Genomic DNA, 25,904 nt, shown 5'->3' with positions numbered 1-25,904 from the left:
TGGCTAAATGCCGTTAAATTTTCTGTTCCACCAAATATCATAATTCGCAACATGCATGTCATGTCGTGTTCTTGGTAGCGTAGTTGAGTTAATGGTAACGGGCTGCTGACATGTTCCATCAATAGAGTGAAATTTCATGCAATCCGGGCCGTGAAAAGCAAGAGGAGGCCTTTGGAAATCCTCGAGTTAATGAAATAGAATTTCTATTTCATTAACTATTTAATAGAATATACAAGCAATATCTCTAATTTCTGATGTCATTTCTAATGAGAGATGGTTCTTATATGAAAGTATTAACTACAATTAATAATTTCTGCTGAAATTGACTAATCCTAATTTTTGTAACTCAACTCAACTAGGTATACCTACAGAAAATTTAACGAGATTGCCGATCACTACACTGCAGTTTCACTTTGAGCCAAATTTATGAGCCGTCACCGAGTGTGGGACAAAACACGATGAAACATTGGCAGGAAACGTACACCCAGGCTTTCTTTGTACCACTTGTTCACTGACCATGGTGTGACATGTCCACTCTAATTAATCGCTTTTATTTTTAGAAACAAAATATTGTCATATAGTCAAACGATACCCACTAATCTATACACAAGCGGCACTACTTTCTATTTGCCTAGATAATCTCCTAGCCTAACTGATGTTGACACAAATAAAACGCCTATCAGCATTCGTATTTTAAAACGCCTGCAAGAATGTTTGAAAATTCGAGTAAAAATACCGAACCTAATCACGCCTAAATAATCAATTGAATAAAGCGCACGGCGTCCGCTCACTCACTCCCTTCACTCCTTCGATGGTCATCTAAACTAAGATAAAGTGAACGCACTAATGAAGTAAGAAGCCTGCATGCGAACGATGCATCAGCGTGAAAATTACATCACTTTAGTGCAGGCTCGGCGGCTGGAAGCGATATTCAAACGTGATAAAGCCGTTGCCGAGAATCCCGCGCATTGCAATTTGATCGGATAGATAAAGCATGCAGGCATTGTACGCAGCTATCGTCTAGTCTAGTCGGTGACGGCGCGAGGGGGGCGTGTGATAACGATGGCAGCGATAACGGCGTGGCCGGAGAGCGCGCCGGGTGCTCGCCCGCGGCAGACACCAATTTTTCACCATTTTTTGCGCGTCTAACTGCAAGTGCTAGCGGTATCGTGGTGCGCAGTGTCATAGTGTAATTATGATTTAAGCAGTTCCACAGAAGCCGTTGTCCAATGCGGACACGTTCTTAGCAATTACCCTTAATTGGTAGATTAACAAATTGACATAACTTTTGCTTTCTGGCTTCGTCATCGTCTTGACAGTCGCCGTGTAGTGTTAATGTGTTTTCGGCGTTATTGAGCAAACATTTTAGTGACGTTCCCACTTTTCACTTACATTTTCTGATAAAGTAAACATAACGACTTGTGAAACGGAATCAAAACAGTGCATGAGTCAGTGATTGAAAGTGCGTTACTTAGTTAAGATGAAGGATTCGGCAGCGCGGTGCGAGGACGTGGCGGACAAGCTGGTGCGACTGTTCGGGTGGAGACAGACCTATCCGGTGCAGAAACTGCAGAGGAACATACTGCCGAAGGCTAATGAAGTGGTAAGATTACGGAACATTCTAACATTCCTAAATCTTAATAAAGCTATGTCCCACAGTAAGGTCAATAAGGCTTTACTGTTGTAAATTCATACAATATTTGGTAAATGTAAATTATTTATTGCAATCAGTTTTTTACCCGATCGAAATCAGTTGTTTCTGAAAGGTTCAATTCAACCAAACAAGATTAGAAATATAGTTTGGTCGAAGCAAGTCTAAGACCATTATACGAAATACCGGTGTCCAACTAAGGTAAATACCAAAACAGATACCGTTACGTACTTGCTTCAACCTCTTGATATAATGATGTATAAATTATGCAAATAATTGACTAGTTTTAATACCACATGACTCTTTTGGGGTTAAGGACACATGATGCAAATATATTGTGTAACATTCTAAACAGTGTGAGACAAAGCTTTTTACCACTTTGTCGACGTGATTGATATTTTAATATGTAAGTACACTCATGTCATAGATCGTTTTCTAGTACAGTAAGACGACTTTACCTATCTAAGAACCCACGTAGCCATACTAGCTGTATAGCAAAATAGATACTTATGTTAAGGCACCGACTGTACCAAGGATCACTAGGGCCAGCGGACGACTAGGTGAAACAATAAGGGTTGTTGACATTGCAACTCTAAAAACACGATATGTATACTTGCAATTAGAATCGCCAAGGCATTCACTTTACCATCATGGGCGCCGGCAGCGGGGTGCAAGGGGGTGCACTTGCACCTGTCATGAAAGAAAATACATATAAAGAAAAAAACCGTACAAATGTAGAAAAAACGCCGTCTTCAAAAATTTACCCAGCTAGCTAATTCTTATTGGTCGGAACTATTATTATGACACAAGAGAAACAAATAACTGCATCTCTTACTTCTTTTTCAAATATGCACCTCCCTAAGAGTAATCCTGGCGGCCCCCATGTTTACCATGCTGCATCCTTAGAAACCTACAATGACATTGATTGCAATCACTTACCCAAAGAAACCACGACAAACAAGAACTCTTTTCCGTCACGTCACTTGAAAGATTTATCGCCTTCGTTACCTAGAAAGAAAAAATACATCAATATTAATAACAATCAAGGAAGATGCGCTTCCTAGAGTAAAGTTAGTCTGAATAACAAGGAATTCGAGAACAACAATTATCCACCCATGAGTCTTTCTTGATGTTTATCATGGAATTTAAAAAAAATCGTTCGAAATATTCACTAGGAAATCTTGATCACATCTTGGCGTTTTCCTAGTCGCATATATTATGTATACTAGTGGAGATGGGCGTTTTCCTTTATGTCATTCTTAGTAACTCGAACAGTAAACTATAAGTGCTTAAAGTGATCCGTAAATGACTCTATCAAATGAAGATGTATAACAACTTGAAACGCGTTCTTTTACTTCTTTGATAAAAAAAAAATCTGTTTATTTTCAATCAAGAGGTTAGTTGTTGTTGTTGATGCTTAAGAAAGTATACGATTAATTTGCTTCGAATAAAAAAATATCGCTAGGCAACGACCCAGAAGAAAAAAGGTAAAAGTCACGAAATAAGCTTTTAGTCAGAGCTGGCTATGTGGCCTTTATTAAAGAAGTCGTATGCCCACCATCTTTCAATATAACGCTCGACATATGATAAACATTGATATTAAGATATAACGGTTTTCTTAAAGTTCTTAACCTTTTCACCGCCACGTCAATGAAGTAATAAAGTGTCATCAGCGCCATGTCAAAAATTGCTCGTATACAAACCTGACCAAAACTACGTCTTGATATCAAGTCGTGGCGTGTGGGGCACGAAATGTTCGGACTTCATATTAGACGTGTGCGCCGATTAAAAAATGATCGGCGGCGGGCGGCGTTTGCCAAAAAATCGGCGGCGGCGGCGTGTTTTCGGCGTGAAATCGGCGTGACCTTGACTTTCAGGTTTCTTAAGAAAAATCATTAATTTGTTGTTTTTCTTGAAAATTTGATCATAAATGATCAATTTAGGTTGCTGGTCAGTGAACTACGTATAGTTTTGAATAGACTGTGAGTAAAATAGGGTTTGTAAATGAATATAGCATAGCTGTAATAACTTAAATTTCTCTACTAACTGGCTTGCATTAAGGGATTACCTGGTCCCAATAACCTTCGATCCGATCAGTAACTCTCAATTTTCTTATGATTTCATTGGCTTATCGAGTTATCGTATTAAAAATGACGTACTTTAACAAAACAAAACTCCAAATATCCTTGAAGTTTGCTGTGGACTGCTATGGCTTCTATTTATTGGTTTTCTTGTCGTACAAGCAGTAAGCACCAGGCTCACTGAGACGTATCTTCTTTCTCGTTTTCACATTGCTGAGGATTACGTCCACATGTACTTTATCTCCATTTCGCGTGGTCAGACTGCCGCAATCCGACCTCTTCATAGCGGTCTACGATCTCACACATGCTCCAACTCGAGCACGTTTGCCATTAATTCCTAAATTCATGTGTTTCTCCACATAATGCGTTGGTTAATATGTCCGAAGAATCTAAGGGCTCACCGATGGCATGTTGTGAAGAGCTGAGTGGCGATATTGAGCTCTCTGAGAAATAATGGAGGGGTTTGTTCTTCTATCTGTCCAAGGTATAAGCAGCAGTCTTCGTTAACACTACATGTCAAAAGCGCCAACCTTAACCACGTCACACTTTTTCAGGCTCCACGTTTCGGCTCCATACTGGAATATTAAAAAGACGAGAGCTCGTACCAATCGCACTTTAGTTGCACGTCGAATACCTGTATTCTTCCAGATCTTGTCGAGGCTAACCTTAGCCATAGCATTCTTAGCCATGCCAGCTTTGCGGCGTATCTCGGCGGTGCAACCACCGACACTGGTTATCAACCCAAGTTATAAACTCGCTTTTAATCGCCTTACTTTGGTCTTGGAATGGTTGATCTTAAGACTCCTCTGATAGAACTTTCATCTTAAATTTTCTTCAGAAGAGTCGCCATTTCATGTATTTATTGATGTAAATCCCGTCAGGAAGGCGACAATAGTAGCACAGTTTGTTACAGGAACAATTGCATCGAGTGACAAGATAATGTTGCTTTACCCATTTACAGCTTGCACATTTCCGTGGGGCAAGCATTTGCGCTGTTCGCCAGATTGACAGTGAATCTACAGTGTTGTCACTCTGTCTCGTTCTTCTAGACATTTTTGGCACACGACTTTTTTTAGGAAACCCAGGGTCTCGATAGTTTTCTTACACCAATGTTCTCAGATTTTTGCTTGACTCCACTACATGAGCCCTGTTTTCGTTGCCTAGTTAATTGTAAGTCTTTTCATGATGGAGCATTCTGCCTTCGTATGTGAGGCAATGTGAATTCACAATAAACAGGAAAAAATCCTACTTCATAATTATCGCTCCCTCATCTTTCTTGAATACTTAGGATTACTCAGTTACTTTAATTGGTGTGTCAAATAGTTTGTGCAACTGGCTATTCTGTTTCATTTAATTAATAATTAATGTACCTATATTTGACAACTGTAACATACATTATACAAAAAATCCATATTGTAATCCAAATACCAACTCGGAAATAGCTAGTTAACAACACTCAAGGTCACGCCGATTTTACGCCGATCATTTATCGGCGGCGGCGGCGTGGCAAAAAAACCCGGCGGCGGCGGCGCGCCGGCGCGGCGCACACGTCTACTTCATATCAAGTCAATGGCGGCGAAAGGGTTAAACCCTAAAGTATAGAATATTCTTCTTCGTTGACTAGGGTACAACATTGTACGCAACGCAAGACATCAATACGTCAGTTTCAGTTCCCATTGTCGGCTTCACTTTCTCGCCTTGATCCGAAAGTGTTGGAAAGCACTGCATTAATTCAACTACATCGCAATTATATGACCGTGCTATATACACGCGAGCGGGCCGTTGAACTTACATTATTCAGATTACTTTTTTGTTAAAGTAACATTAGTTTTCCTTAAATGGTCGAGGCAAGTACCTACGTTGTAACATTGTGCATAATTTGTTGCAGCACTATAAATATGTAGTGTCAATAGTAACTTTACTAACCTTACCTAACTCACTGCCACTAAAACTAGAGTAGGTACAATGTACAAAATGTATGTAAGGTTGACACATAGATGCCAGGGGGTCTATTAATTATGACTGACGGTGTGACGTGTCTATCATAATAATTATTTCCAACTTTCTCATAAATCAAAAATGTTGGTTTCTTTAAAAAGTAGCCATACGATACGTCCCTGTCTCTTTGTTTGTTATTTTAGGGTAAATTTCGTGACATGGATCACAAAATATGCCGTGTCACGGATTGTAAGGTTATAATGTGGAATAGTAGGTACCCCACCCTCTATTGCTTTTAACAGGTTTAACGTACCATTACTGCTGTAACTACTATGTAGCCGGTTAATGCATATAGCTGTAGTGAATATTTCCTATTATTAACTATATATACTAAAATAAAATAAAATATTAAAATGTCACCATCTATTATTTTAAATTCCGGTGTAATTAATTAAAGGGGAACCACTTTACAGTTCATTCACTTAACTAAAAGCAGTGACTAAAAGGTTATAATATAATTAAATCGTGACGAGGTAATAGTAATTACTTCAACCTTGAGGTAATCTTCCACATTCCTTAGCGGTATGCTGGCCCACCTACTCAAAAATAATCTAATAGGTTTGAAGTTGAAATGATGATTTGATGTTTTAAGTCTTTTTAAGATGCAATGTCAAAATTGTAGGTAAGTTGGGTCAACTTCGAAAGCAGGATAATTTTGAAAATGGCAAATACCTATAAAACCCTTCTCGTTTCTTCATACTTTAGTACTGCAACGCTACTGCAACGTTTGGCAAGACATCTTGCTTCCTGTTGCTACAGTTGAGAGTGCTTCTAGTTTAGTAGATACATATTTGCCAATTTCAAAATTATTCGAAGTTGCCCCAATGCATTCTTGCATCTTCAGGATACGGAGTTTATATGAGATTTCCTGACATGGCGGGATAATGCCAGTTTTTGTAATAATTTTTAATCGTGGACCATTCATTATTAGGGGGAATTTCATTAATTATGTTATTATTCCTTCCTTCGTTGAGAAAAATTTAGTGTTTACTTACTACCAGTAGGTTTTTAATGGCACATCGCATCGCGACTGAAGCTGTATCTTGTGATTGCGTTTTTGATAGAGTTCCTTGCACCAGTATCTTCTCGGATCAGATAGTCTAGAATTTTCAGCGACGGGCGACCTGGCCCCTATTTCACCACGGTGACAGGTGCGAAAATTGTCGACATCACTGTTACTGACGTCACAGGCCTCGATAGACTACGGTAACCGCTTACCGTCGGAGCGGCGGTGTGCTTGTTTGCCACCAACATATTAATTTTTAAAAAACTCCATTATATCGCCATTAAATAAGTACTTATTTTGCGAAGCTAATGACAATTGTCACAAGAAACACGACAATTGTCACGAAATTCCGACACAGAACTCATTTCGTGTCAAGAATTACCGAAAGTTCTATTAAATCGTGTGACAATTGTCATCATCATCATCATGAACTTCGAAAGAGAAATACCTGTTTTTTGCCTATATAATAAAGTTTCTTTAAATAATACAATGATGGTGGCAAACAGGAATACGCCCGATAGTAAGCGGTAACCGTAGCCCATGGATGCCTGTGACGTCAGCAACAGTGGCATTTGTCGAATTGTCGCACCTGTCGCCGTGGTGAAATAGGGGCCTGATTGTGACCCCATGCGTCATTCGCCATACAACCCGTCATTGTGCGCCCACAAAACGAATTAATTTCCGCTGTACCATCGTTAATGTTCGCTTTATTTGGCCGCGGATCCATCTATGTGTGTCTGGTCAAACTGCAATATATTCTAATAATTAAGAATTGAATAATTTGATAGATTAAAGGTTTCGTCACACAGGCGCGTTATCCAGGCGGCGCGTGAGCGGGACATGAGCGTTTTATATGTAAAGTAAAAGCGGCGCGCCCGCTCACGCGCCACCCGGAAAACGCGCCTGTGTAACGAAGCCTTAAAGACACACTACCAGTAATAAACTGCTACCAGCTACCTATGTACCTTGTAAAAAAATTGTAACTAAGAGGTAATCTCGCACGATATTCGATGCAGATCTTGAAGATCGACCATCGGACTTAAGAGTTTGTGAGTAATTTGCACTGTCGTTTTGCACGGTAAATATCTTCATCTTTAAAGTACTATCCTAGTCCGTTTTTTTAGCATTAGAAAGAACTTGCAAGAAGGTAAGCGATCTTGACATGTCTTTTAATTAAAAAACGCTTTTTAAAAATCGATAGTTATTTGTACAACAAGAGATCAAAGTTTGATATTTCTTCGAGTGCTTATTTTGAGTCCCGTGCAAGCGAAAGATTCTATACTAGATTCACTCGCTACGCTCGTGAATCTAATTTAGAATCTTGAGCGTAGTAAGGGACTCAAAAGCGCACGAGATGTAAATAACTTTGATCTCGTGTAGTTCACAAAACTTTTCACCTCAGCAGTGAGAACATATTAGAGAACCCAAAAAATGTATTCCTTCTTCATCACTTACCTCTATTCACTCATGTTTTCTTAAGATATACCAACAATTAAATTTTCACCTCAGCAGTCAGCAGCTCGAACAAGGGTACTTTGCTACTTAAAAACAGTGAGCAAAATCGTATTTTGCTCACTGGGTGAGCAAAATCGCATTTTGCTCAATTTGTCTCACTCAGTGAGCAAAATGCGATTTTGCTCACTTTTAAGTAGCAAAGTACCCTTGTTCGAGCTGCTGAGGTGAAAAAACTAACTTATGAAAGCAGAAGAATATAAATGATCGTATTAGATTCATAATTGTCACATATTTGCCGTAACTTATTTTTAAAATGTGTTTTTCAATTAAAAGACACGTCAAGATTGTTTACCTTATTTCTAATGCTAAAAAAAACGTTATCTTCTGATAATTGTACAACCTTCTCACGGTTATCGACTTATATCGCTTAGGATTTAGGATCAATAATCGCACATACCTTTATTATTGAATATGGTATTTATGTAACTTACATTACGATTAACAACGGGATTTATCTTTATCATCTATCTCTGATAAGTTTATCTCAAGAATTTACCCCGTTTTAATGGACATTGTTTGTAATTTAGAACTTATCGTTAATTGACAGAACTAATGCATATCTAACAAACGTTAGTCAGAGCTTAGTATTAGACCCAGTTATGTGTTTAACTACATCGCCGCCTAGATTCATATTTGGCTAACAGCGCCATATGTGTTTTTACTCACCTGCCCCCATTAGTATCGTTCATTAGAATGTGTAAGCAAAAGCATTTATAAGGCGTTTGTATGCAGCTTTAACGGTTTTGGTTTTCGGTTTGGTAGCTCAGCAATGTTTGCGTTAAATATCTACGCCTCGCTTTCTGATTGAAAATGTTCTAGACAAAATCTGATTAGTACATGCAAGAGAAGCCCTGTAAACGGCAAACGGCTAAGTATATTAGAAGAGGCTTTTGTAGGCAGGACATCAAGATTAAGCCACTACACGTGTTTAGCAGAGAACATGTTTGAGCCTCAAATTAACCTCAATTAACTCTCCAATTGCTACCTAGACGAGATAGTTATGTTAATTGATCAATAAGTAACAATACGTTTAGGGTTTAGGTAACAAATTTGTCTTAGTTGATGATTTTTTTTATCTGACGAATGCTTATTAAATACATTATTAAACTCACTCACGTGTTTTAAGTCGAAATTTGCACGGCACGTTTTACTCCGGACGAGTCAGTCTGCATCGGTCCGCCAACGCGTGCTTCCGATAGTCCCGATAATGCTTCTCGGTACGTCAGTGACCCGTTATAATATATTTAATATGTCCGTGTCTCGCGGATGTTGTTTTATTAAAACTAGTAATTAAATGTTCCCTGATATATGGCCGTTATGGACTCTGGTTTCCACACTTAGCCCCAAAATATCTGGCCATTGTGGTCCTAAATCCTGCGTCATTTCATTAATTCATTTATAAGATAGAGCCGTTTCGTGTTTACGTTTCGCATGCTTTACAAACCTTGGATTGGAGAAAAAAACCTCAGCAATCGTTTATTTGTATTATGCGATCTTTCTAATGCCGGCTTGGCTTCAGTCATGATGGAGTCGCGCGCGAAGTCGGCCGGCGTGCGGAACGTTCAGTTTTCGAGACTAACGTAAAATGAAGTTTTTAGTCTGCGAAAGGTTTTTGAAAATTTCAGAAACTTACAGAACATTTCGTGCTTTTCGAATAATGGATTTGCGGTGAAATGTGCGGAATGCGTTAATTTGTGAAACTCATGTTAATTTGTGATAAATCCAGTATATTTTTTTGCTATTCAGACAGGGTTATAGAAAACTCCAATTACTTGACTTTGTTTTTGAAGTTGGTACTATGTAGAATTGTACAAAAGTTATATTTTTACCTTGACAGTTATTATCACGCTGATGCTGGTCAAGCTCTAGTGACTTTAAAAAACCGTTTTGCAACGTGAGAGGCGCACTCGGCTGCATTAGCCACACAACCGATATTTGCATAACAATTTCACGTCAAACGGCCTTAAGGCACGTTGGCTTACACTCAACGGCATGTTTGCTGAAATAAATACATGTGACAGAGATTGATTGGCTATATACAACCATGTAGAGATCGTGGGAGCTATTGCTAAAATAACTGAAAGCAGGCTGTTGTTTAAAGCTAATACAATAACATCTGTGTCCTACATTAAGATAAAAAAGTACAACCATCTGGTTGTGAGCGGGTAATTTGTCATATTAGGCGACAGATCTGTTATTAGATAGATTGTACCTACAGTTTTTATTATAAAGCTGTTTCTTATTACCACCTCTATTATTCTGGGTAGCGGTATGGCGTACCGTCAACCGCTACCCAGTAGTTTGATTCTAACAGATCTTAACTATAGTTAGAGTTTATACCTATAGAGTATACTTAGATCATCGATTGTGAAAAATACCCGTTGTAAATGTTAGAGTAAATTATTATCTCCCCCTTTTTTATTAGGTACTTGAAACAAATTTGATTTGATATCTACATAAAGAACATATTACAGGATTAAATTGTCTCATATATAACTAAGTATAACCTATAGTATCTAATTCCTATTTTACTGGAAACTATATCTCTAATCTAATGTGTTTGTAAATCTCTGTGTCAATATTTACAACAGCACTAAGTACAAATATTGGGGTAGGAACACGAACGTATATTTATTCAATAACTTGCCACTTACTTCCAAGTTTAGCACAATGCATACTATGCATAATCGGTCCTTATTGTAACTGGATCAATAAGGGTAACCGGTTAGTATTGACGCATGGCCATCGCTTATCATTCAACGCATAACTCTGCCCATAACTGCATTTCCGCCGCCTTACCCTCTTTGGGAGTGGACAAATTGGAGCCCTTGAATAAACATTACTTAACTAAATATTCCAGTTATAATTAACTGATTTACAAAAAATTGAGGTTTACAATTAGTTACGTTTGTTGTTACTTTAGATTACTTTTCGTCCAAACTTTTTTTATGAATATAAAACATGTAATTTTGAAAGCATCACTAAAATCTCCACTCAACTTGATGTCAAGGTATCTTTCGGGTACCTACATACCTAGACACTGCATGGTCTTCCGTGGATACCAATCCAAGAGATCGCGTCAGTATATAAAATTTGAAAAGTAAAATTGTAGAATATGAACACCCTGTTTTACCAGAGCATCTAATGATGGAATGGAATCCATGAGACGGGTAATTTTCATTCGAAAAGCGTAGCGTCATTTGCGATGCGCTCGGATTGAAAATTGATTTAAACACTTGAATTTAGTTACCGGGTAAAAAATACGAGGTTAATGTTAAGGTAACAGCGGAAGTAAGCATATGTCCGAAGATAGTTCCGAGAAAGCACGGCATCGCGTGCGCTCGCGCAGCTGCTGCAGCGGAATAGACGCGTTCTCGGAATGGCATCTCATGTTGCATGAACTAACATCAATCCACTTCACTGACCATCGGAAGACCTTATGTCTCATTACTATAAGGTTTACTAATGTTCATTTACCTGAGTCTACCACGTAGCATAGCGTGTTAACAGTTTGTTCATGTTTATCGCCGAGAACATTAGACGACATTAACTTTTTTATAGAAAACTTGTCTAAGATTTATCACATGTCTAAGTTTCCGCGCATTCTATTATCGGGGTCATGTTTATACTTTATCAAACCTAAAAAGAGAGAAGTGCTAGATGTTTTATTTATAGCATTGTTAGCTCAGAGCACCTTTGGCCATGAATGGTAGAATGTGCAATTAACCGTACGACAAGTGTATAATATAATGTTAGCAATGAATCAGTTCTTTCAAGAGTAGCATCTGTTCGGAACGATTGACATGGGGCGGTGAAGCGTGAAGGACGAGCTCTAATCCGTATCGGTTAGCTATTCAAGAGTATTTAGGGTACCTATAGGTAGGTTCTGACTTTTAAGGATAGTCCTAATAGCCTAGGCGATAAAATTCAATGTATCATGTAATCCTCTTGCTTCGATACAATAAGTGTTTGATGGAACCAATGATCATTATCCAATGATGAATTGCGCGTTTCACGGCTTTGTGCAAAGTGAGTGAAAACGTGTAGATTACGCAAGTTGAGATTGTCTTGGAGTGTGGTGAAGTGTCGTGGACTGTCGGACGATGTGAACGATGCAGGGGCTGGGCGTGCCCGTGCCCCCGCCGCGGCTCAAGAAGATCGCGCGACTGGCCGCGGCAAGGGAGCGCGACAAACGCAGGACGGTCAGTTGGGTAGGAACACTTTATCATTATAAGTACATACATTGTTGCGATTGTCGCGTGATTGGACGATTGGACACAGCTTGGCGTATCCATTTTAGAAGATGGCACGGCTGACTGGTAGGGTTTGTGCGAGGCAGTGTGACAAACGATTTTATAAAGCAGATTAAACTGCACTATTTGAATACCAGTTTATATCAGCCTGTCAGTTAAACGCAAAGTTCCGAACAACTGACAGGCTTATATCGTCCGGCGGATTGGTAATCTGTGGGCCCCTTTATACACACTATACATTATCAATCAGTAGGTAGATAAATAAAGTTGTTATGTGGCACTACCTAAAAACAGATTAAAAAAGAGTAAGCATGCAATGGCATGTAACTTAATGAAGTTACGTGATATGGTCCGTGTTTCAGATGCTAGTGCCCTTTGCGTTGCATGAAAACATTTTCTCAGTTTCCTGTTACGACTTGGAAAGGGTCTTTGCATAACACGTATAGTGTACTCCTCTAATAGCCAAAAGCCCTCATTATGTGTGCACGTGTAAGCTAGCTTATTGCGAGTATGATCTCGAATTCTCGAACGTCAAAGCTAAAACTAAAACTCTTCTAAAGTACCTAATAGGTAAATATATAATATATAATTTCTGCAAGACAAAGTCGTTAATTTAATTTCTATCAAGATCTCGCCGCTTTTGTGATATCACGGGTGAATGGCTTTGCAAAAAACATCATCGACGCTTCACCGTCTTCGCAATTCAATCCATACATCGCAGATAGATCAATAGATGTTTTCAAATCCGCCTTTTGAGATCATTGGACGGACAAAAGCTGACAAGTGAGACAAAACGAGCGGAGCACGACACAATGTGAGCCCGCATTCACGTCTCTCAATAGGCAGGTGCGTGGGAACGTTCCCGTTCCTGTTTACTAAAGAAATACAGAATTCGAAAACAGACAAACGTACACGTGGCCGTCGGTACTCATACTCACATCAAGAGTTTATCTACTTACTCGTACGTCTATACGACTTGTGTTAAACAGTTGTAAAACCATGCATAGTTCTCAAATGATAACGTGTGGGAACAATTTATCGTAGTAGCGTTTGTAGCTGAACTAGATGGCGCTGTTTATCTACGCCGCCTTACTTTTGGCCGTATGGTAACTAAGAATACGGGCCAATTTAACTCTGTGGTGTGACGTGACGTGGATAGCCACTTTTCTCGTAGCTTATTATGAGCAATAAGGCAAAAGTTTATAAGAGACCTGTCGTTCTGAAGAGGCAAGATTTGGAAACGATAAGCCTGTCAAGCAGCGCCATCTAGTTCAGTTGTCACAGCTATTCTTACAATAACTATGTATTGTATTGTATAACCCCACTCCGTGAGTCTATTATACAACTGTCAATGCTAATTTCGCATTGCTAAAGGTAGACTTCCGAGCAAAGCGGCTCCGGTGTCAATAACGCAGCGACACTGACGCGGCGACAGAGCGATAGTATTATGCAGTATGGAAATGTATGAACTTACTTCCGAGCGCAGCGTCACTGTCGCAGCGACAGTGCCGCCGCGTCGTATCGCCCGGCGATAGGGGCCGTGTTATGTCTGCGCAAGCGCTGTCGCGCAGTCGCTACTATCGCTCGTAGTTTCTTGATGTTTTTGGCGCAAGTTCTTCATGTAACATTGTTAAAATAACTGACAAAAGCTCCTGAATTTTTCATTGTTCTCGTTTAAATAGTTTTTAGGGTTCCGTACCCAAAGGGTAAAAACGGGACCCTATTACTAAGACTCCGCTGTCCGTCCGTCCGTCCGTCCGTCCGTCCGTCTGTCACCAGGCTGTATCTCACGAACCGTGATAGCTAGACAGTTGCAATTTTCACAGATGATGTATTTCTGTTACCGCTATAACAACAAATACTAAAAACAGAATAAAATAAAGATTTAAGTGGGGCTCCCATACAACAAACGGGATTTTTGACCGAAGTTAAGCAACGTCGGGCGGGGTCAGTACTTGGATGGGTGACCGTTTTTTTGCTTGTTTTTTTTGCTTGTTTTGCTCTATTTTTTGTTGATGGTGCGGAACCCTCCGTGCGCGAGTCCGACTCGCACTTGGCCGGTTTTTTATTTATCAAGATGCTATTAGTGCCTTTAACTTTTCTATTTTTGAAAATTGAGTTGGGTAGGCTTCGCTCCATACTATAATAAAAGCGAAGCTAAAAATCGTCATCCTCCTCTTCTTCTAATAATATTTTCATAATTGATCGGTTCATCATATACCAACGCGTCTGCACCAACAACAATAACAACTGCGACTGTCGCCGGTGTCGCGCCGCTCGGAAGTGTATCTGCGTCAGTTACCGCTGCGACACTGACGCAGCGGCTCTGACGCTGCGGCCGTTGCGACAGAGCCGCTTTGCTCGGAAATCCAGCTTAACTGTTGGGTTTTAATTCGTAGCGCGGCCGTTATGCGGTGATTGCACTTGGAGCACGCGATGTCATGCCGAGTGTGTAAATTGTGTAATGATAGGCAATAATAAGTAATCCTCTCGGCAGTGTGAGATTAACGGTATCTGATATTATCCAGTTGGATGACGAATATGACGATACAAACTGGGACAGATCAAAACGCGATTTTACAGCGCAATGTTACAATTTGGCGTTTTCATACAGCAATAGATTTAGATTTATTTATTTCATAATATGAAATTACAAATGAAATACACCCATTAATTACTAATATACCAGTTATTTTATACACATATTGATTGCAGAATTGTTACTATTAAAAAAAAAGAAGAAACATGCATGGAACATGTGGTGTGGTACCCTATATGTTTTTTTTTTCGTCTACTCTAACGTGGTCAAAGGTAATTTACCAAAACTAGCTTAGTGTTAGTATTAGTAGTTCTTTTCATTCCTGTAGACAGTGTAGACATTTCATGTACATATTTAAAACTTACGCTAGTAATTTTAATAACAAAACTTCCGTGAGACAAAGACATAGTAAATATATTAAAAACGGGTCACTCACGTATTTTAAGTCGAAAAACGCTCGAAACATGTCGAGCGTTTTTCGACTTAAAATACGTGAGTGACCCGTTTTTAATATATTTACTTACGCTAGTAGTTAAGGAACCAGATCAAATTGACAGTTGTCATCAGGCGCGTGTGTAACTTGTGCGAGAGTTTCAGCTAACATGTGTTCTCTCTCTCCCAGGGCCCCGAAACATGGGTGGGAGTGCGAGCGCTGCGCGCCAGCTCCGGCGGCATCCTGGACCCGGACGACCGGGTGCGCGACGTGGCGGACGACCGCGAGACGCTCACCGCCGAGTGCGCAGCCCAGGCGCCGGCGCCGCGGGCGGCGCAGGCCGACGGCGCCAGCGGCTCCAGCGCGGGTACCGCGTCCCCGGACATGTTCCGAGTGAGTACACACACATCACTGTCACTATAGGACCTGAATAATATTGTGTGCTAAAGAATAAAGAGAGTGCGAGCGAGACGGCCATCCTATAGTTCGTTTTTTTAGCATTAGAAATAAGGTAAACAATCTTGATGTGTATTTTAATTGAAAAACACATTTTTAAAATAAGTTACGGCAAATATGTAACAATTATGAATCTAATACGATCATTTCTATTCTTCTGCTTTCATAAGTAATAGTTGTTGATTTTTAAAAAGCGTTTTTCAATTAAAAGACATGTCAAGATCGCTTACCTTCTTGCAAGTTCTTTCTAATGCTAAAAAAAACGAACTATAATGAGTAATGATTTACGACTCTGCAAGCAAGTTTACTTAGTTTACTTAGTTTAGTTTACTTTGGCCCCACAATGGCGTACTTACACGACCTACCATCCTTGCCAAATGGCAATAAATCCCTAATCCCTATTAGTTGCTCGAAGGCAGTAACCGTCTCAATCTGGATTAAGGTAAAAAAAATTGAACCATACCGTTCCTACATAAACACAAAAAACAATCAAAAGAATACCTCGGTCTATAAACAATAGAAATTACCTAGAGCCTGTGCGTGCTACAAATAGTTGAATAATACAATAGAGTTCGACCAAGATAAGTCTGCATCGATTTTGATAGCCCACGCAGTGCAAGTGTTATGTATACGCCATAATTTCATAGAAGCTTGACGTTTAAAATAACATTTGCTCTGCGTGGGCTATCAAAATCGCTGCAGACTTTTCCTGGTCTAACTCTATTAAGCTAGGGTACCTATTATACAGTGTGGAAAGATAAGTCGGGCCCTGGAGGGAAACTACCTTAAATCCTTAAGCTGGCTCATTTTACTTAAAGGAGACATTCCTTTATTTTTTAAAAGAAACAAAACTGCATTCAAAGATTTTCTAAAACTCGCTTGCCTCGCCCGGGACTCGAACCGACTAAAAATTCCAAAAAATAAAAACTCGCAATTTTATTCTACTAGTCGATACAGTTAATGTTAATGATAACATTTCTCCAAAAAACATTAGGTCTTAAACTCGTCTGTCGTACAAAATATCCATAAAATGTAATATTTAGTACTCAAGATTTTTTTAGACAAGCCAAATTGAAGAAAAAAAGAAAAATAATTTGAATGCAGTTTTGTTTCTTTTTAAAAATAAAGGAATGTCTCCATTAAGTAAAATGAGCCAGCTTAAGGATTTAAGGTAGTTTCCCTCCAGGGCCCGACTTATCTTTCCACACTGTATATACTTGTCCACACTCACAGTAGGCATCTCGTTAAACGACTACGACTGTAGGTACCTAATATATTTCGTTTGTACAAGAAATATTGTAATAAAATTCAAAAGTTAGTGACAAAAGCATCTTGCGAGTGTTTATTTGCATTCATGGCTCCTCTACAGTCTCTACACGATGGGCCAGCGCCGGCCACTCCAAGGGACGCATTTATGCGTTAGAGGGAGCAAGTGATATTGCTGTCTCATTATACCGCATGGCTGCGTCCCTTGCAGTGGCCGGCGCTGCCCATCGTTTAGAGGAGCCAAAACAATAAATTAAAGTTGTCTCAAAATAATGGGCAAATGACGACGCAATTTACAATTAATCTGTCTCAAGTACGAGAGTAAACTCACAAAATTGAATTTATTATCATAAGACTGTATTCGTAAAATAATATTTTAAATATTGTAATAATGTATCTTAGTCTGTCAAGCCCTGATATGTCAGTAGCAATGTAAAGCAAACAAAAGTATGGTATCCCTAGGAAACGAACAAAAAGCAGTAATGTACATCGAACAACGATGAAATGTAAAGCCCCCTCCAGACTATGCACGCGAATAGCGGTGCGAAGCCGCGAACGTGAGTGTGCAGTCGATTTCGCAGATCTGCGAACTTGACTCCACACGTGCTCCACACTCGCGTTCGCAGCTTCGCGCACGAGTGTAGAGGGGGCTTAACCAAAACAGTTCCACAGATGAGACATAAATGACACGCGATTTTCGAACAATTCAAACGTAGTGTTGCTAACCCACAATTTTTCAAATTTGCCGCCTTTTTCTACTGACAAGATTTGCTTGACCAAGTATATTTCATTTATTAAAGCTTTGGATTCCTCCGAAAACGGTGCCGGCATATGACGGCCGTCATATAGCGGCCGCAAAAGACGGCCGTCTTTACGGTGGCGACATGTGGAAAGTACCACGGCGTCATAACACACCGTCATCCACCAAGGTCAAAGCGGCAAATTTGAAAAATGTAGGCGCGATGGGATAACGTCCCATAGAAAATTTGATTTTCGCGTCTTTTCCTACTGACAAGATTTGCTCGATCATCTATAATTTACTACTTGGAGGATGAAATATCATCAAAAGAGGAAAATAATCGTAGTACGGAATCATTTATTCAAATCTCGTGTCATTTATTCAAAATGGCGTCACCGCTATCTAATAAAACGTTCACGAAACTATCGACACCGTCATGACGGCCGTCATCTTACGTTACGTTGACAATCAACGTAACGTAAAGCTTTGGATTCCTCCGAAAACGGTGCCGTCATATGACGGCCGTCATATAGCGGCAGCAAAAGACGGCCGTCTTTACGGTGGCGACATGTGGAAAGTACCACGGCGTCATAACACACCGTCATCCACCAAGGTCAAAGCGGCAAATTTGAAAAATGTAGGCGCGATGGGATAACGTCCCATAGAAAATTTGAATTTCGCGCCTTTTCCTACTGACAAGATTTGCTTGATCATCTATAATTTACTTGGAGGATGAAATATCATCAGAAGAGGAAAATAATCGTAGTACGGAATCATTTATTCAAATCTCGTGTCATTTATTCAAAATGGCGTCACCGCTATCTAATAAAACGTTCACGAAACTATCGACAAGGTCATTGAAAAGGATGGGACTGGTGGACTGTATTAAATGATAAGATTTTACCTTCGGTAAAGTGTGTTTAATTATTATTTATGTTAATATTTACAAGAATAGAAGACCACAGCGTTTGACAACCAAAAACAAAGAAAAAATAATAAAAACTCTAAAGAGTCTGCAACATCCTGCCCCTCGTGCAGCTAAGCTCTAAGTATTTAAATTAAGCCTTAAGTGGTAATGTTAAGTCTAATTAGTTTTTTGAGGGGACGGCGTAGCGTACCCCCAGCCGTCGCAACGTCCACCACCCTGTTCACGCCATCTCTTCCTGGGAACATATTAGTTACCCTTCCTTTCGGCCATGTTCCTCGCGGCAGGGACTCATCAACTATAATAACTACATCACCTATTTGCAGTTCCTGGCCACGATCTCCCCTTGCATTTAGTCGTATTTGCATTGTTGGCAATACTTCACGCACCCAGCGTTTCCAGAAGTGGTCTGATAACCTTATTGCCTTCTTCCACTCTGAGCGGCCGAACAGGTCACGGTCTTCTAAAGTCGATGGCAGGGTTTGGTTTGATGAACACCCAATTAGGAAGTGGAAAGGTGTTAGGCTGGTTGGATCCTCTGGGTCTGTGGACACGTGCGTCAGTGGGCGAGAATTTGCAATCGCTTCAGCTTCCATCAGCAGCGTTATTAGTGTCTCCTCCTTGGGGAACCTTTCGTTAAGTGTTGCCTTCAGTGCCACTTTTACTGTCCTTACGAGACGCTCCCAACATCCTCCAAATGACGGCGCTGCAGCGGGAATAAAACTCCACCTGATTCCTCTGGTCGCTGCTTCTTGTTGATGATGTATCATCTGAGTAGAATTGACGTAGAATGCGGTTTGCTCCAATGAAGGCGGTCCCGTTGTCTGAGTAAATTGTATTCGGGACACCTCGTCTGGCAATGAAACGTCTCAAACTCATTATGGCGGAGTCTGAAGAAAGGCTGTGTACCAATTCCAGGTGTAATGCCCTTGTTGTGAGGCATGTGTAAAGGGCCACGTAACGTTTCTCATGGCGGCGGCCGACAGTAACATTGACAGGGCCAAAATAGTCTAAGCCAGTAAATGTAAATGCCCGCTGGTGGTGAGCGAGCCTTTGAGGTGGTAGGTCTCCAGTGACAGGGTTCATAGGCTTCGATTTGCGAATCTTGCAGAGTAGGCATTTGTGAGCGATTGATCGGACTGTATCTCGGAGCCTCAAAAGCCAGAACCTTTGCCTTAGTTCATTAATGACGTATTCGTTATTCGCATGACCTGCTCGTCTGTGGTAATACTGTACTAACAGCCGGGCGACCGGGTGACAACCATCTAGTAGGATCGGGAATCGTGATTCAGGGTCGATGTCTTCTACGGCTTTTATCCTTCCAGCCAAGTAAATTAAATTATCTTCTCCCAGAGAGGGCGATAGTTTGATGAGGCGGCTGTTTGAAGGTATCGGTTTCGAGTTGACGATGTAGTTGAATTCTTGAGAGAAACTGTCCAATTGAATCCGTTGTAAAATGTGCCTTTCAGCGGCTTTTATCAGGTCGGCATTCAAGGGTGTGTGAGTGGTGGACGCTGATGAACAGCGCGAGCGGGAGAGAACCGCTCCGCTATTTGATTTCGAATTTCGAATTGAGGCCAAAATGTTACCGAAAATAGCCGCAGCTTGATGTACCCGGGCTGTGGCACGTAACAAACGAAGCCAGTCATTAAAACGTTCAAAATTTGCTGTGACTGGAGTTGGCAAACGTGTATTGATTGAAGTCAGTCCTACCAACTCGTTTGGTTGACATTTAAGTTCTTCGCGAACTGGTGCGACATTAAGTGGCTCTGTGGGCCAATCCTCTCCGGATGGGACTGGTGGACTGTATTAAATGATAAGATTTTACCTTCGGTAAAGTGTGTTTAATTATTATTTATGTTAATATTTACAAGAATAGAAGACCACAGCGTTTGACAACCAAAAACAAAGAAAAAATAATAAAAACTCTAAAGAGTCTGCAACAGTCATGACGGCCGTCATCTTACGTTACGTTGACAATCAACGTAACGTAACGCCGTCTAGGAAACCGCGCCATTTTGTTTACATAGACAACGTTCTAGTGACGTCAGTCAACGCTATATAGCGGCCGTAATATGACGGCACCGTTTTCGGAGGAATCCAAAGCTTTACGCTGTCTAGGAAACCGCGCCATCTTGTTTACATAGACAACGTTCTAGTGACGTCAGTCAACGCTATATAGCGGCCGTAATATGACGGCACCGTTTTCGGAAGAATCCAAAGCTTAACTGGGTTCTCTAATGTGTTATAGGTGAACCAGGATCTATTGAGGGTGCGCCATGTTGCGGAATTTCACTGGAACTAATTTATTCATACTACACTGAATTGTCACCCTATACATGAGTATAACAGCGCCCTCTTGACAATTATCATATATTACTGGTCAGGCTATATTTTCCCAAATTATGGTTGGTTAAACCAATTAGTCAGTAAATAGGAACAAAAAAAAACTATACTTATTCTTTTCATTTGGGCACTAGTACTAGTGTAAGACAAAGATAGTATGATTCTTTCTGTCTATGTTTGAAATGAGACAGTCCTTTGACAAACTATAATAATCTCCCGCGCGTTTAAAAACACAATGCGTGTGACGTGTCTGGCTGTATGGGGTAGTACCATTGCTCCCTCTCTTTACGAAAAAAAATATGTATTAGCGGGAACAGGAGTGGACGCGCGAACTCCTGAAAAATAGTCAGGTTGGAACTTGTTTTTTGTTCGCTGACTAGCAGAATGGTATTATCAACATCGACAAATCATTACGTGTCATGTCAGCAAACAGAAACGAATTCAGGCAATCTTTTTGCTGGAAATTAAATATGGGTTTGTGTTATTCCGATTGTGCTGGTGGGCGTCGTCCACAAGCGGTAAGTTTTAAAATAGTGTGACCCGAAATTGGTTTTCTATAAAATCTACACTTGTACTTCATATTTTTTGCAAATGCTTATCGCATCCCCATATTCATATAAGCATTATGATCATGAAAAATTTAACAATGTCAGTCAAAAAGTACTATATTACGGCCGTAACTAGGTACGTTTTGAAATAATGTATGCCGTTCTACAAGTATGTAATAATTGACTTATAATTAAGTATATTTTTGTTTTGTAAGTATTATCTACAACTATTATAAGTTGGGCACGTCTCATATCAACTATGTATATCACAAATAACTATTTAAATATTCATTATCACCTATATTCGCCGTAGTAATGAATCGGCCGTCGGCGTAGTGAGTAAAACCGTAGATAACGGAAAGTAGGCTAACTGGATTACAGTCGCTCTAGCACGCAGTCGACCGTGTAAGCTTATAATGTACTATTGGAGTTAGGTATAAGTACCAACAAACTACGGATTGGGTAAGCCCAATCCGTAGTTTGTTCATTTTAACTAAACTTGGAGATTGGGTTTTAAATCGCCGCCAGTTACACTGGTTACACTTGAATTATTTGTTTTACTTGCGTAACTAGGGACTTTACAAGTAGTTTATATGATAGAGAGGCTGTAACGAATGAATTGCAATGTTCGCCAATGTTCGCGGTAGGTCCTGAGCAAAGGTCCAGGTGTGTCAGAAGTTTTATTTTAATCTTCTCGAGTTTAATCAAGTCGTTGTACGTTGTACCCAATTAAACCCTAAATTGTTCAAAGTTAAGATAATGAAATTTAAACATTAATCAATCTATATTTTTTTTTCAGGTATATTATATTATTTATTAAAACCACAAACATAATTAATAACAAACTTACAATAAAAAGTAACCTAAAAATAAAACTACCTACAAACCTAAAACTAATACCTAAAAAATAAAAAATAAATAATGTGGGTGACCTAGCCCAATATGTATATATTAGGCTAGATCACCCAGGTCCAGATTATCTACCACACTTTGATGTCTATTTATGATATCACTACCTACACTGAAGTAGACAGCAATTGTTTCTTAATTAACGTAATGTCAGTGTAAGTTAAGACATGTTCATCTTTGTGGCATCCTGTATACAATTTAAATAAGAATTATACTTAGTTACGTACATATATTGTAGTATTGGAATGTTAAGAAGAAAAAAGCCTAAGTAAGAAAAGAGGGAGGTACATTATGTCTGCCGCCGATCTTTTCCGCGTGCCGTATCATTTGCGGTTTAAAATGATATGATGCTTACGAGTCTCGTCAAGCGCGTTAACACACTTAAAACGTAACAGTTAACTAGATTTAATTGTCCGTTGGACGACAGTCGGCGTTGGCTCACAATAAGAAAAACATGTACTTTCTGACTCAGCATCCTAATCTTAGTATTGATCACGTCATCATCACATTTCCTTTTATCCTGTCACCACGTAGGTTAAAAAAGAGCAGTAAATCTTCAGTGTTATCTTATTACTCTTAGTTTATTTCTCTAGCGATTTGTATGTAGTGATTTACGTGCACTTATTGCAACGCCTCAAGCGCATGTTCGAGTTCATTTGTCATATGCAAATCCGTGTAGTTGTTATGTGAAATGGCTCTCGGGTATTTTTGTCACGACAGCTATGAGATATTCATGAGTTTCTTATGGTAAATAGGCTATTTCTGAGTTTGCACTGATGCTCTGTAGTTATTTCTATAGGTAATGTTTTCCTTAATTAGCAACAGATGTAAGCCATTCTTGGTTTATTACGTCGAAATCGAAAACAATTGTTATCCTTCGTTCACTGTAATATGCATTACAGAGTAATCACAGAGTTCCTATACGCCCCAGTAACTGGCTACTGTGCAGTATTGTGCAGTACAAGGTAGTCAATGTAGTCATGCTTGATTTAATATTTGACTATATCTATCAAAACAGCTAAACAGATAATATCGACTTCGAAAATTGAAACCCAACAGTATTTAGGTAAACATGGTGTGTGAAAAATGTAGGTACCTATCTAAATTTTGTAAATTGTTTTTAACGCTACGCTATTTGCAAAAATGAGCACATGGACAGTACACGGGTCTACATAATCTTTATATCCTCAGTATTCAAGAACCTTACAAAATTTCTAGGGCGGCGGCGGCGTCGGCGGCAGTATGCGTGTGCCCAACTCCGAGTCGTGCGTGGAGGTGGGCGCGGCCGACCTCGAGGACGGTGCCAACGGGCTGCAAGTCCGGCGCGGCAGCGAACCCACCCTGCACCAGGACACGTTACCTCCACAACGAACGGTAATAATTATACTACTGTTATGTACCTTTTTTTAAAGAGGGGTAATGCTTTACGCATACCACCCGGTGCGGGGACGGGCCGGGATGGTTATGTGGGACTTCCTGTTGTGGGCTAATGAGACCCACTAAAACCCCTCTGTTGCCGCCTCGCTGCTATACGACCAGGTCCCAGGAACGCCGAAGTACTCTTCCACAACCTCGCCAGCGGCCGTCCGGACTCGGACCCGACTCTTGGGGAAATCACCCCTTCACCTCAGTGACTGTTATGTACCTATTTTAACTCCGAGTCGCGGATGCCTTACCTCAAGTCCGGCGCGGCAGCTAACCCACCCTGCATCAGGACACGTTACCTCCGCAACGAACGGTCAGACAAAAATATTCACCGACATAAAGCGAGCCTTGCAAGCCGTTGCCAGAATTCAGGAGTTGGCATGCTCTTTTTGCTCATCTTTTTTCTCACTAATCGCGGGAGTGGAAAGAATGAGTGGTGACTGCGAAACAGAAAACGGTACAAGATACCCAAACCAGTTAGATGGACAATCTGGTCAAGATTGCAGGAAACAACCAGTTGATATAGAGCTTAACTTGGGGAAACAACAGTAAATCTGTTCTCGAACTACAAAAGTACCAAATTTTATATTAAAGGAAAAAATGGAAAAAGTTTCGCTTTCGGCAGGACTTGAACGCGCATCCTGCACAACCCGTGTGTTGCTCTTAATCAATTGAGCTACGGAAGCCTACCATGCAGGATATCGCAAATCTTTCCATTCCTTCCTTACATAAGTACCTATTATTAAATATAGACTTCCTCTTAACCCTGAGTTTTCATAACATTAAAAGATAACAATATCTCACTTCCAGGCCACAGAGCAGACAAAACGCTGGTCAGCAGCGGTAGTCTGCCGGGAAGACAACAGAACAACACAGAAAGTGCACCCTTTGCCGGATGGTCGACCACCAGACCCTGACAGACTCAATCCCGGACACTTCCAGCGGCAAACCAATAGGCTCTCCATGCAGTTCTCCGGACCTGGGTAAGTGTACCAACATTGTGTCCCATTTTTTTAGTGTTTTTATGCTGTTTGGCAGAAGTGAACACAAGTTCCACTTTATGAAACATTTACACAGGCTGCAAATGCACCAGACATAGGTGCGATAAGTATATTTAGTAAAATACTACATCGCGAGCCTCACTTTAACTTATAGGTTACGTACCTACTAGTAGGTTACCTACCTACTAGTTAAAGTGAAGCTATTTGTCAATTTCACGTCAGAGTAAACCAGACTAAATCCCTTAAGGCCTAGTTTAGCCTCTAGAAAGTCTCGATTTATGCTAGATAATAAATTAATACCAGAAATCACCAACCGCAAGTGTTCTGAAGGTCAACCAATATTTAACCTTTCGTTACAGGAGTGGAATATGGCTAGACGCAGCGGACAGAGTGCAGAGCTACGGCAGCAAGAGCTTACCCCGCGACGCGAGAAGGGAACCCCTCGGGCAGGACACGTCGGGCGACACCCCCCGGGTCGAAGACATGTTGCGATGGGTGTCGGGTGTCAACAACGTCGCCAGCGTTCATCCGCAGGAGCGCCCACTTGATCTCTTACCTGAGGGTATGTTTATGATTCATCTAGAAATTACTAGAGAACCGATCAGCTGCAGCTAGGACACGTCGGGCGACACCCACCGGGTCGAAGACATGTTGCGATGGGTGTCGGGAGTCAACAACGTCGCCAGCGTGCATCCGCAGGAGCGCCCACTTGATCTCTTACCTGAGGGTATGTTTATGATTCATCTAGAAATTTCCATTGCTCCTGAGTTGCCTTCTCTGCGATGTGAGGAGATAATCGATCAGCTGCGGCCA

At 40.4% G+C, this 25,904-nt stretch overlaps 1 protein-coding gene across 1 annotated transcript in view; it reads left to right on the top strand.

Annotated features, from left to right (window-relative positions):
- The window catches only part of LOC134649135 (partitioning defective 3 homolog), a 47,286-nt gene extending 21,580 nt beyond the window's left edge, over nt 1–25,706 (top strand). The window contains exons 2-5 of the mRNA XM_063503849.1: nt 15,666–15,869; nt 23,884–24,039; nt 24,901–25,073; nt 25,451–25,706. Coding sequence (XP_063359919.1) covers nt 15,666–15,869; nt 23,884–24,039; nt 24,901–25,073; nt 25,451–25,706 — 789 coding nt within the window. The remainder of the gene's footprint in view (nt 1–15,665; nt 15,870–23,883; nt 24,040–24,900; nt 25,074–25,450) is intronic.
- The last annotated feature ends 198 nt before the right edge of the window (nt 25,707–25,904 follow it).

Source organism: Cydia amplana, chromosome 6, assembly GCF_948474715.1.
Source record: "Cydia amplana chromosome 6, ilCydAmpl1.1, whole genome shotgun sequence".
Taxonomy (NCBI): Eukaryota; Metazoa; Arthropoda; class Insecta; order Lepidoptera; family Tortricidae; genus Cydia; species Cydia amplana.
Note: the sequence above shows the minus strand (reverse complement) of the source record. Positions and strands in the feature narration are given on the sequence as shown.